Source organism: Populus euphratica, unplaced genomic scaffold (genome assembly GCF_000495115.2).
Source record: "Populus euphratica unplaced genomic scaffold, PopEup_1.0 scaffold170.1, whole genome shotgun sequence".
In the NCBI taxonomy this organism is placed as follows: Eukaryota; Viridiplantae; Streptophyta; class Magnoliopsida; order Malpighiales; family Salicaceae; genus Populus; species Populus euphratica.
In genome coordinates, this window is record NW_011500051.1 from 170,306 (window position 1) to 183,759 (window position 13,454).

Below are 13,454 nucleotides of genomic sequence, written 5' to 3' on the forward strand. Positions count from 1 at the left end.
CTGAGCTATGAAAGGAACTTGATTTGTTGTTAACATAAGTTATAATCATGAATGCTTGACGAGATTTACAAGTATTAGCATTAATTGAATAAGATGACTAATGTAATCATGTTAACAATATATAATCTGATTGGAACCTCCTTTGTGTGTGGTTTCCAATTCAATAATAAGAGTTTATACTATACTTGTTTGATATACCATTAGTGGAACCTCTAACCTTGACATTTGTTATTATTATTGTTTAATCCTTAAGATTTACAAGTATTAACATTAATTGAATAAGATGACTAATGTAATCATGTTAACAATCTATAATATGATTGGAACCTCTTTTGTGTGTGGTTTCCAATTGAATAATAAGAGTTTATACTATACTTGTTTGACATACCATTAGTGGATCCTCTAACCTTGACATTTGTTATTATTATTGTTTAATCGTTACATTAATATTTCATCTCAAAGTTCTCATCTTCTTCTTCTTCTTCTTCTTCTTTTTTCTTTTTCTTTATTATTATCATTACTACTACTACTACTAATATTATTAGTATTACTAGTACTATTACTACTACTACTAGTATTATTATTATTGTTATTACTATTATTATTGTTGTTGTTGTTGTTATTGTTGTTGTTGTTGTATTATTGTTATTTATAGTTTGTACAATTAACCTCCTCGTGGTTCGACCCCGGTCTTGCCGAGTTATTTATTACTTCGACACTCCTGCACCTGGGAGAAGACATCAATCTTTTAGTCGTGTCAGACTACTGGGCACATGACATGGCACCAAGCACACCATGCGGTTGATGGAGTGATGGTTCATCCTTCTGACGGCGAAGCGTGGAAACACTTTAATAGTGTTCATCCTCACTTTTCAGTTGAATCAATAAATGTGCGTCTTGGATTGTGTACAAATGAATTCAACCCATTTGGGTCATTTGCTGCTCCTTATTCTTATTAGCCGGTCATACTCACAATTTATAACTTGCCACCGGGAATGTGTATGAGGCCAGAGTTCATGTTTTTATCTACTGTCATACCCGGTCCAAGCAGCCCAAGATGGAATATAGATGTTTGTCTTCGACCTTTGATTGATGAGTTGGCACAGTTGTGGTCCTTCGGAGCTCTGACTTATGATATATCGAGGAAACAAAATTTCCTTATGAGGGCGGCTTTGATGTGGACTATCAATGATTTTCCAGCTTATCGAATGCTTTCTAGTTGGAGCACGCATGAGAAACTCGCATGTCCATACTGCATGGAAAACAACAAGTCATTCACGCTAACAAATGGAGGCAAAGCTTCTTTTTTTTACTGTCACCATCGCTTCTTGCCACTTAATCATAGGTACAAAAAGAACAGAAAAGATTTCTTTGTTGGCAGAGTTGAAAAAGATGTTGCATCCCCGCATCTTTATGGTGAAGAATTGCATGATGTTGTCTCAGAGTACGGTGACATTGTGTTTGGCCTTCAATCAGGTAAGCAAAAGTTTCCTGGTTTTGGTTTGACCCATAATTAGGTAAAACGAAGTATATTTTGGGAGCTTTCTTATTAGAAGACCAATCTGCTCCGTCATAACCTTGACGTCATGCACATCGAAAAGAACATGTTTGAGAACATTTTCAACACCGTCATGGATATGAAGGGGAAGACAAAGGACAACATCAAGGCTAGATTGGATATGGCTTTATACTGTAACCATAAAAATATGGAGTTGGTTTATGATGAGTCACGGGTCGCAAAACCAAGAGCAAGCTTCCTGTTAGAGAAAAACGCACAACTACTAGTTTACAAAATGGCTTAAGAGTCTGTGTTTTTTGGATGGACATGCATTGAACATATCCCGGCTAGTTAATGTAGAGGACTACAGATTGTATGGAATGAAGAGTTATGACTGCCACGTGTTTATGCAAACACTCATCCCATTAGCTTTTCATGATTTGTTGCCAAAGGGAATATGGGATGCACTCATGGAGACCAGTCATTTCTTTATAGATATATGCTCCAGCAAGTTGAATGTTGATCACATTGAGAGGCTTCAAACGAATATCGTTGAAACACTATGCAAACTTGAGATGATATCCCCTCCATCATTTTTTGACTTAATGGAGCATCTCCCTATACATCTACCGTTCGAGGCAAAAGCTGGAGGACCGGTCCAATATAGATGGATGTACCCATTCGAACGGTTAGATATTACAGTTGCAATGTAATTCATATATAAAAGTATTTTGTATGTTTTTTTTAATTGAAAATACTTGATTAATATTTCAATACAGGTACTTGTTTAATCTCAAGAAAAAGGTTAAGAACAAGGTGCATGTTGGGGCCTTAATATATGAGGCCTATATTGTTGAGGAGATCTCAACATTTATCTCGTCTATTTCGAACCTCATCTGAGAACGAGAATCAATCGCATTCCCCGGCATGATGATGGCGGTGAAGTGCCTTCCAGTGGGAACTTGTCAATATTCTCCAATACTAGACGACCCATACCTAAAAATGCCGTAAGAGGAAGATATTTGTCAGAAATAGAGTTCAAACAAGCATACAACTACGTTCTATTTAACTATGATGAGCTGAGACCTTTTATTCAGTAAGTTTATACTAATTAAACTTTGTTAGTAATATACTGTTAATTATATATTGTAATATCATACACTCATTATCACTTGTAGGCAACATCGATAATATTTGCTCTCCAATAACTCACAGCTGACTGAATCCCAGATCTTTCAATTACAAGATGAGCAGTTTGCCACGTGGTTCAGAACACATGTAAGCACTATCACAAACTCATTCTAACTTGCAAAATTACTGTACATATGTATGTCATTACGAGATTCTCGTTCATTTATTGTTTATTGATGTATATTACATACAAGGTTTATCAAATGGGAAGGAGTGCACCTAAGTCATTGTCTTCAGTGAGCTTGGGGCCTGAAAGAAAATGTAAGTGCTACAACAGGTATTTTATCAATGGATATATTTTTCATACTGAAGAATATGGGAAAGGAAGAAAGACATACAACAACGGTGTTTGTGTTAAGTGATCCACTAGTAGTGAGTTAGAAGTTGACTACTATGGTAGATTAGAGGAGGTCATCGAACTGCAATATTATAACGAGCAGAATAAAGTGTTTTTATTCAAATGCTATTGATATGACACGACTGACAGAGGAATCAGAGTTGATCCGCACTATGGTCTGGTCGAAATCAACTCAAAAGCTAGACTCCGAACATAAACGATGTCTTTGTTCTTGCAAAGCAATGTCAACAAGTTTATTACACATACACCCCTTCATTTAGAAAGGATCGATCAAGAGTGGATTGGTTGTCTGTTTTAAAAACGAAATCCCGGGGTTGTGTCGAGGTTGTTCAGGATGAGAATGAAGACATAAGTGTGCGAGATGAAGTCTTTCAAGTTAGTGAGGTGGTTGAATCATATCGAGTTGCTCCTTCGATTGAATTGGAAGAAAATTCAAATTTTCATGTTTTCGATGATAGTCTTGTTGATGTTGACGCAGAGGAGTTGAATTTTGTTTTAAGCTCTAACAGACAAGCAACTGTCGATGAAGAAGATGGTATTCATATTGAAGATTGTGATGAAGGTGATGACAATTCAATTGATGACGATGAAGAAGAAAATTCTGACTAACTACCAAAATGAAACCCTATGTAAAACCCTTTTTTTCATGTAATTTAAATTATGGATGATATATTTTGAAACACAAAATATTTATTACTTGAAATAATTAGTTGAAATGTCACAATTACGAAATAATTATTGATCATGAATGATATATTTTGTAACATGAAATAATTACTGGAAATGCCACCCAATCACCGACGGCAACACTAACGACCACAAGGCCGTCGAAATTTCACAAAGAGTTCAAAAATAATTACTGGAAATGCCACCCCATCACCAACGGCAGGAGCGATGGAAACAAGGCCGCCGACATTTCACAAAGAGTTAAAAAATAATTACTGGAAATGCCACCTCATCACCAACGGCAAGTGCGATGGAAACAAGGCCGTCGCCATTTCACAGAGAGTTCGAAAATAATTACTGGAAATGCCACCCCATCACCGACTGCAGGTGCGACGGACACAAAGCCGTCAACATTTCACAGAGAGTTTGAAAATAATTACTGGAAATGCCACCCCATCACTGATGGCAGGAGCGACAGAATTGAGTCCGTCGAAAATGTGCCAGCGGGTCAATTTTAGCGACAAACTTACTGACGGACTATGCGCATTTCAAAGTGTTGTACATTAAATGGATCTCTGACCGCGTCATATTGCCGACGGATTTACCGACGGACCGTGAAAAATATGGGGGACATTAAAAATTTTGGTGCGAAATTCAAAATTTACCGATGGATTTTTACACCTTACCGACGGAATAAATTAAAAATAATAATTAATTTTATATCCATCGGTTAGTCTGTCGGTAAAACTAGCATATATTCGTCGGTGAATCCGTCGGTAAAACTGCCATATAAGTGCCCCCGTCCGCCTCTTCAATTCATTTTCTCTCCTCCAAACTTCTTCACCTTTCTTTTCCTCTCTGTTCTGATCTCCCTTCTTCAACGACGATGTCAAGCTTTTTTTGTGGTGAATCTCCATCAATTGAAAAGGTTAGTGTTTCTTCTTTTTCATTATACTTTAATGGTTTTTTTTTTGCTATTTTTTTGCTATGTTTTTTGTTTTGGTGTATTTTTTGTAATGTAGATAAAATCCGTAGTTTTTGTTTGCATAATTCATTGCTAAAGTCTATAGTTTTTTTTTTTGAATTTATTGAATATTTTTTTATTGTTGTTTTGACATAATTATTATTAGTTAATTTGTTGAATATTTATTGTTAATGTTGAATTTATCTTAGGATTAGTAATTGAGTATGTTGGAATAATTATTAATTTTACTTTATTATTGCATGATTTGGGTTTAATTTTTTTGATTTATTTTGATTGTTATTCTAGATTTTTTTTTAATTTATTGTTTTGTTGTATTGGCATAATTATTGAATAATTTGTGGAATTGTAATTTTTAATATTGAATTTACCTTAGGATTATGAATTGAATATGTTTGAATAATTAGTTTAGATTGGGTAAATTGGTTGTGGCTATTGTTAATATGTGTAGGTTTGTGGATTTGGGTAGTATCCAGTATAGGGGAGGTGCTGTCGAATTTTTTTTTTATTTGAATTTAATTATATAATTATTTGTATAAAATTGTGTAGATGCGTAGATCGAAAACCAGAGCTGGTCGCTCATGTAAAGTCGTAGCTAGTTCGTCTAGTAGCGATGAAGATATCTCCTTAGGTGCCTCAGAAGAAGAGGCACCTACACCACCTGCGTCGTCTACCAATGCTGCCTCTTCCAGCGCTACTTCACAGCGTAGAGGCGGCGTGCCTTCGCAGTGGAATCAATTTACCCGCCAGTACGAGACACAGTGGAAGGATGACCTTTCAATGTAAGTTTGTTAAGGTTTTAGTTTTTTCTTTTTTATATTACAACATAATTTATGAAATAATCATTATTGAATTTATTTCATTTATTTTCAGGTTCACAAACATTGAAGCCGCCCGAGTAATATCATCAGCATTTAAATCGTCGATGGAGATTCCATTATTTTAGTGGAGTCAGATATCAAAGCATCCTGAATGGATGCCTCAAATAAATGCATGGTTTAACAGGTTTGAGGTTGGTATTAATTTATAATTTTCAGCTTATTAATTTAATTGTAAATAAATTATTATTTTTATCTAAACTTGTTCATTTATACACAATACAAATTCTGCTGGGATAGTGAGCATAACACTATTGTGAGGAGGGTGTGGGAAAATCACGCGGCAGCTAGGTAAGATCGAAAACAATACAAGATTTTTTTTAGACAAAAAATTATGTTTCGAAATGTAATTTTTGGTTGCGTGATTTTTGGTATGAAGTACAAAGAAAGGCAAAAAAAGCCGCGAGGGATAGGGGATTACAAAGCTGGAACGATGTTGCGGTTTGGAGGGATTTCAAAATGATATGCATCCCGGAAGATATATGGCTGCACTATATTGAGCACGTGACGTCTGAGTGGTTCACATGACGCTCACAGTCCAGTGTTAGCAACCGGAATCGGCCAATTCATGGCGGGGTGACAACGCACACTGGCGGCTTCGTTCTATTTGCTGCACATGCGAAACGGATGGTAAGATTAATTTAAATGAAATATATCATTAAATTCAGTTGTTGTTAATATATCTTTTTTCATTATAGGTTGCATCTTTTGGACGTGAGCCGAGCCCGATGGAGTTGTTTGTGGAGACGCACGTGCGGAGTCAAGACCGCCAAAAAAGGGTGTAACAGTTCGTTGATAACCGTGCTCAACATTTCGTGGTATGTTTGTTCAACCATTTCATTTTGTAAGTTATTATGTTTATTGAATTGAATATGATGATAACTTGTTTTTTTTTTTTTTTTTTTTTTCAGGTGACCTATAATAATCAGTTGAGGGAGAGATATGGAGACGATATGTTGAACCATCCGGAATTCGATCCAGATTTATGGATGGAGGTTGGCTCCTCAGGTGGACCCGATAAAAATCGGGTTTACAGGCTCTCCAACGCTAAGGCCGACAACTTGTGGTCAACCCATAGTGTTTCAACTGTTGGGAGCTCCCAATCAATATCGAACTCCAAATCTAAGGAATTTGAGGCCTTGCAGCAACACACGGCTTAGCTCACCGAGAAATACGACCACCTATCAGCGGAGTACGTGCACCTCAAAGCGTCTCAAGAGCAATAAAAAGTGGAGTATGTTAGACAAAAAGTGGAGTATAAGCGACAAAAAACGGAGTATGAACAACAAAAAGCGGCTTACGAACAGCTCCGCGAAATGGTTATAAACATGGCAAATAGTGGAACATGTGCGTCTAATCCTTTTTGGTTGTATAACCACCAGCCTCCTCTAGGATCTCCTCCTCCTCCTCCAGCTCCACCTTTATATTAATTTGTAATAAACATTATTTAACATTAAAACTTCATTTAATATTTTTTTTGAAACATATTCAGTTTGTAATGAATATTATTTAACTTTGTTTTTTTTCTTTAATATAAATTTTATTTGCATAATTTATTTGTATTACAATTAATTTACACAGTTTTATATTATATATCCTAAATAATTTTTTGAAAACAAATTTAGAAAAAAAATTAGCAATGATTTCATACACTCACCGACCACATTGCCGACAGAATTACTCCATCAGCATTTAACAGTCGCTGCCACACTTACCGACTAATGTACAGACGAATATATTCGGTTGGTATTTCATACACTCACTGACCAACTTACCGACAGACAAACTCCGTTGGAATTTGATAGTAGCTGCCACATTTACCGACGAATTTATAGACGGGTGTATTCGGTGGGTATTTCATACACCCACCGACAGCCCTACCGACGGTTAGTGTTCGTCGATAAATCATGATATCACCGATGGAATACAAATCCGTCGGTATATTCAAGCGGGAATCTTTTTTTTTTTTGCTTGCAAATTCCGTCTGTAAAACCATCGCCAAATGATTTTTTTGTTTTTCCGACCGATATAACCACGGAATGTTGAATCACCGACGAAAGGTAACCCAACGGATTACATCCGTCGGTGATTGCGTTGGTAAAAAAATCACTGACGACCTTCTAATCACACACCGACGGAATATTTCCATCGATAAAACTGTGAAATCTTGTAGTGTGTGTTTCCCATATAACTTTTTCACTACTTAGAAGAATCTTTGATTTTAACATAAATCAAAACACCATAGATTGTTTTTTCCCAGACCTTTTTTTCTTTATTCACTAGATTTATAGATTATGATTTTCAAATTTTATAGTTGATTCAATTAATAATAACAAGAAGACTACGTTGCTCACCGGTTCCTCTGTAATTTGGAGGAAAAAAAATCTCCTATCATTTTCATAATATTTTTTGCTATTAGAAATAAGAGACTTTGAATGTTTCTTCAAACTATTTTAAGTCATGGATGCCGTATTCTTTAATATTTTGAATATTCGAATAATTCACGTGCAACACATATATCTAATTAAAAAATAGTGTATTATTAAGTTAATTTAAAATACGGGAACCATAATACGGGAACCATGCAATTTTTGTCATCAAACTATATATATCACCGTGATTTTTATTTTTTTTCCCTCCATGATGAACGGATTTTTGTAAACAGCACTTGCTAAGATTCTAGCTACCACTTCTTATTTGTATATAACGCTTGTCTGAGTATAAAGTTAAGAAAGAATTGCTTTGAAATTTGATCACGAGAGTGACAGCGTACTAATTCACAATCGCAGTTAGTTGTGGTGCATCTTGCTCCTCTTTATATATAGATGTTAGAAGGTATTTTCAAGGCTCTAGCTCTACAAAAGAAAGCTCTGATATCCATGTCGATACAAGAAGATTCATGAAAAAACTTACATCTTAGTGCATGGTTAATGGTTGGCAGGAAGTTTAGATCTTATTAGGCAATGAAAGAGCCTCCTTAACTATCAATTAAATTAAATTTGGAGAATTGATATGCAACCAAAACAGTTGGACAGCTTCTAAACCCACAAGTACTCCCTTTCTTTGTATAATTATCCAATGAATGTCCACTTAATTTGTTAATTAATGTCGAAACTTGTTTCTTGTTCATATTAAAGTCCAACAGGATTTCAACTATAGAATAAAAAGTAGTCATTTTCCATCTTTAAATCTCATATCCCACCATATCCAAAGCTTGAAATTGAGATCTTAACTGCTTCGCACTCTCTGCAGTGACTATAGGGTAGAATATATAGTCGAAAATACTACAAATTAAATTTAGTAATGTTGAAATGATGAACAGAAGATGAGTGCAGATGTTTCCCTTTTAGTTTCTGTAATTATTATTACTCTTTTTGGATGACGTAAATTCAAGGACTCTGGACAAGCTCCCCGTCCACACAATATCATTGATATTGAACGAATCTAGGTTTGGGTCCAGTAAATTGTTCGAATCATCCATCAAACATTACGGGATGTGAAAACTGTGCATAGATATATATCTTTTGATCAACGACCTGGCCGATATTGGCTACTTCAAATTCAAGTACCGTTGATTTATCTTAGCACAACTCTGGCTAATCAGCATTTGTAACACATTTTCTTGCAGCTGAAAATGTATATATAAATGTGCGTGACTGCGATGAAACCCTTGTGATTACTTGGTTGGTCAGTCTCCTAAGCCATATTAACTTTAGAAACAAGATTTTCACTATCAGATCTTCTAATAGAAGGTATAAATTGATAGGTTGATTAGTCCCATATACAGGGTTCCCTTATTATGTTGCCACCTGCAACATTATGCACTACAATCGGCCTGCATATATATAATCGTTGATGTGCAAGCTATGGAGAATTGTCACAGAAATCTTGAAAAGTGAAGATGCTTTTTGAGCTTATGTTGTAGAGAGGAAGAGAAAACAAAAAACATAAACGATATCCTGTCTGTCAGATAATATATTTATGCATAAGAAACAAAAACCATTTGGTACGATTGGTCCCTGATTTGACTAACATCTGCCATCAAGATGCAGAAAAATATTACTGTACAGTGATTTATATTTATATATATAGATCTAGAGAATTTACCTGTTTACATACTCATCATCTGGATCCTTCAATTTTGATGTATATAAAAACAATAAATTCTAATTACCATGCATGCAACTCATCATCTGATCATCATTCAGAGTATAAATCGATCGGCTATACTTTGCATCACCTTAACCTGAGTAGCAAGGCATTTTATGTAGTGTGCAGTTTCATCCAACAAGCTGCAAATATGCATCGAATCCCCTCCGGGAACAAGCTTTCGAAGATCATCAGCACGACTGGGCTCTCTTGAGATCACCTGCACCTTATTTTCCTTTCTTAGAACTCTCTTCTTCTTAGAAACCAAGCGTCGCTTTCTCAAACCAGCTCCCTGGATTCTGGCTCGGTATCTAAGCTTAAAAAGTAGGGCTCGGCTCCAAATTTTTCTTGGCCCAACTACACGAGCCATCGATCTATAAGCAGCGGTCTTTATTCTCTGAGCATTCCTTTTCGTGACCTCTTCATTTGATTGGAAACCAGTACTAGTACCAGCACCGAGTCTATCACTCCTTTTAATTTTCAGAAGGGATCTGAGAAATCTACGGGCAAACCTGTTCTTAATAGACCCCGTGTGTGCTGTAGCTGCTGCACGCTCTGAAGTCATGGATGTAAACCGAGTTTCAAGGAAAGAAAAACTGGAGAAAACAGTGAAGGGAATATTAGGGTTTTATAGCAGGAATTTATATGGAAACTATAGCAGCAGGAGTAGTACAGTACTGTGAATGAACTATCCCGTAAAATCCTGGTACTAACTAACTAACTCTGACACAAGTCACTTTATGGGGGTGAAAGAGCGACAAATGAGCATTTGAGATTGGATGTTAGGATTTTCTTCTGACACAAAAGGGGCCTCTTGCTTCCAAGGACAAAAGCCAAAAGTTCCATCTCTGACACTCGCACACAAATCAGCTCTTAATATTCTAAAAAGCCTAGGAAAGAGAGAGAAGGCTTTCTTCCATGGATATGGAGAGCTAATTATGAGATTTTGAGGTGGAGAGGGAGAGAGAGAGAAAGCTAATATGGAAGGAATATTAGATGAGAGTGGAAGGGATTGAATTTGGACGGCTAGAGAGAATTTTAGCCTTTATGTTTTCGGCACCTAAAGGATTTTTTTCAACTATAATTTTTTTATTTCTGGCTCTTAGAGCATTCTTGAAATAGATTCCATCACCCTAATATTAAGTCCTTCTTCCATCAAGCTTTAAATATATCAATTATATTTAAATGGATGTATATACTTGTATATAAGAAAAACTATCCTTCTTATCATATTTTTTAGGATTCAAAACTCTACAATAGCAAAATTAAAATAACAAAATCCATTCAGTATTAATCCAAATCCTTTGTTAAATTTCATTATCAATAAATTTATCATCAAATCAGTTTTCTTGGAATATTAAAAAAATAATATAAATTATATTTTAATATTTCACCTAATAACTTAAGTTATTAAATTTTAATGATTCCTTAACATAATATCAAATCTAATGATTAAGTTGAGAAGATATTTATTAAAAATAATATAAATTAAATCTTTAAATTTTATTTAATAATTTAAATAATTAAATTGAGATAATTTTTCGCATTCAACAACTACACTAAGTTCATATTCTCAATCTTACACGTCCTTATTAATCTATTTACTCCAAAAACAAAAAGTTTTCTACTGACTTCTCACAAACCTTCTTACCAAGTTCATCTTTAGCCATAATAAAAGCGTGCCGTCTGTCTATTTCCATTAGGGGACGTGGGCCTCACGCCATGTCCGCCGTGTCATAAAAACCATGTAAAGATCATGCCGCCCCTGTTGCTTTATATATGAATGGAAACGAAATCCAGCCAGGAGCCCCCACTGTTTGAATCGGGAAGAAGACGTGCCATGTTTCTAGGCCTCTGAGAAACAAGCGTTGAGTGCACTCGCTAACACGAAAGCAAGAAAGAAAGCAAGCAAACAGGCAACTTGTTTTTTTTTTTTTTTTAATTTATTTTGAAGAAAAAGGGTGAAAAAAATTCGCTGTCAAGAAGGAATAGGGCTGGAGAAGTGGTTGGTGGGGCCTCCAAGGGCCAACAACCACATGATCGCACATGGTTCAGTCACCCACTTGTCTAATGGGATTACTTCCTTGTCACTTGACCGATGCATTGCGTTGATAATTTGTCTTAAGCCTTCATCGTCTTCCCCCCTGGTTTTTTTTTTTTAATTTTATTTTTTATTAACCTCATGCTGCTAATAAGCTCGTCTACTGCCCCTGCCTTTCCTCGTAAGACATCTATATCCCGACAGAAACTCTTCGTAACGAGATACACAGGTATCTCGTTATATAGTTGAAAGTACATTTTCAAACTATTTGTTAGTTGTTGATGAGTTGTAGTTCGATTTGAACCGGTGTTCTCTCTGTTTTTCTTATGACATCTCTAGTTTAAATGATCAATCATTTGAAGTTAAAATAATTTTGATTGCTTGCTCTCTAGTACTAGCAGCACTAGCAGTGTAATTACTATATTATTCCTCAGATTTACTCAACTTTTTATTTTCAACAGCACAAATAAAAATAAACAACAAACTAAAATTTGTATGTTATTCTTGATAAAGAGTAGAAATTAACTTCTGTTATTTTACTTAAACTAAAAAGCTTACGAGGACAATTAATTTAAATCTATCTTAAATCTTTACTAGAAAATTAATAAATACAAATAAAAATATCAATAATTTTTTTTTTTAATATATTATAATAATATTTACCAGCTGGATTTTTTTTTTTGCTAAATCTACCGATAAACATAAAAAAAAATATTTTCTTAGTATATATCAAGGGAATTCACAATAAAAAAATAAAAAAAATTAAATAGTTTAATTACATGTATACAAACTATGTTATTGATGAAATTAACCTAATGAAAAAAATTCGTTTTTAATAATGCTAGCAGAAAAGAAACATAATTCTCAAAGTAAAAGACACAATTTTTTATTAAGAGAATAAAAAAATAGAGCAAAATCCATTATTTTCTTTCTTTGATATAATATTTCTAGGTTTATTTCTAATTAATCTACGCGCTCTTGACTACACCATCACCGTGATAGATGGAGTGGATTGGGTGAGTGAGTCTCCTTTTATAATCCCCAAAATACCATTTTTCTTCGTCCAAGGGATTCTTGGCGGCGTTGTTCTCATCTAGGTCGAGTTAGTTTTGTACAGGCTCAAATAGAATCAAAAGGCATAGTTAATTCTCCCTCCGTTTCGTGCTTCTCCCTCTACTTTACAAAGCATATACATAGCATACATGTAATAATCTCTGCTCCAGATATTGTCTACTTGGCCACATGATCTTACGAATCTGGAATTTAACTGTCTGTATGAATTTAAGAATGTCGGAGGATAATTGTCATCTGTGTTATAAAAAATATTCATTGTGGTGTAAACTAATCCAACTATGCTTAAAGCATCCACCCTTCTACCCTACTCTACAATAAAACTCCAAAAGTGCCTCCGTTGTCACATGGACGTGTGAGCTATTGTGAACTTTAAGCTAAATGTCTAATTATGATTTTGATGTTCCGTCAAATAAATTAAATATAATAGTATTATCCGATGTTGGACCATGTTTAAGGCTAAGTGGTAGGTTGGATGGTGAATTCATCAATTGACATATTAACCCGAATCTATCAAGTAGTGATATTGTTTTTATTTTTGTTTTATTTTTGTCTTTGTTTTTAAATAAAATAATATTATTTAAACAAAAAATATTTAAAATTAATTCTATCAGATTTTA

The 13,454-nt window shown here is 34.8% G+C and overlaps 1 protein-coding gene and 1 long non-coding RNA gene across 2 annotated transcripts; one reads left to right on the forward strand and one right to left on the reverse strand.

The window, feature by feature from the left end:
* The first annotated feature begins 6,072 nt into the window (after nucleotides 1-6,072).
* Nucleotides 6,073-6,612, forward strand: LOC105107679 (uncharacterized). Its single transcript, XR_838929.1, has 3 exons — nucleotides 6,073-6,203; nucleotides 6,272-6,391; nucleotides 6,485-6,612. It is a non-coding gene; the product is annotated as an uncharacterized LOC105107679 (long non-coding RNA).
* A 2,899-nt stretch (nucleotides 6,613-9,511) lies between these two features.
* Nucleotides 9,512-10,833, reverse strand: LOC105107680 (transcription factor IBH1-like). Its single transcript, XM_011001695.1, has 2 exons — nucleotides 10,566-10,833; nucleotides 9,512-10,535 (listed from the first exon to the last, which is right to left on the reverse strand). Exon 2 carries the CDS (start codon nucleotides 10,285-10,287, stop codon nucleotides 9,778-9,780), a length of 510 nt encoding a protein of 169 aa, XP_010999997.1. The 5' UTR covers nucleotides 10,288-10,535; nucleotides 10,566-10,833; the 3' UTR covers nucleotides 9,512-9,777.
* Nucleotides 10,834-13,454: the final 2,621 nt, after the last annotated feature.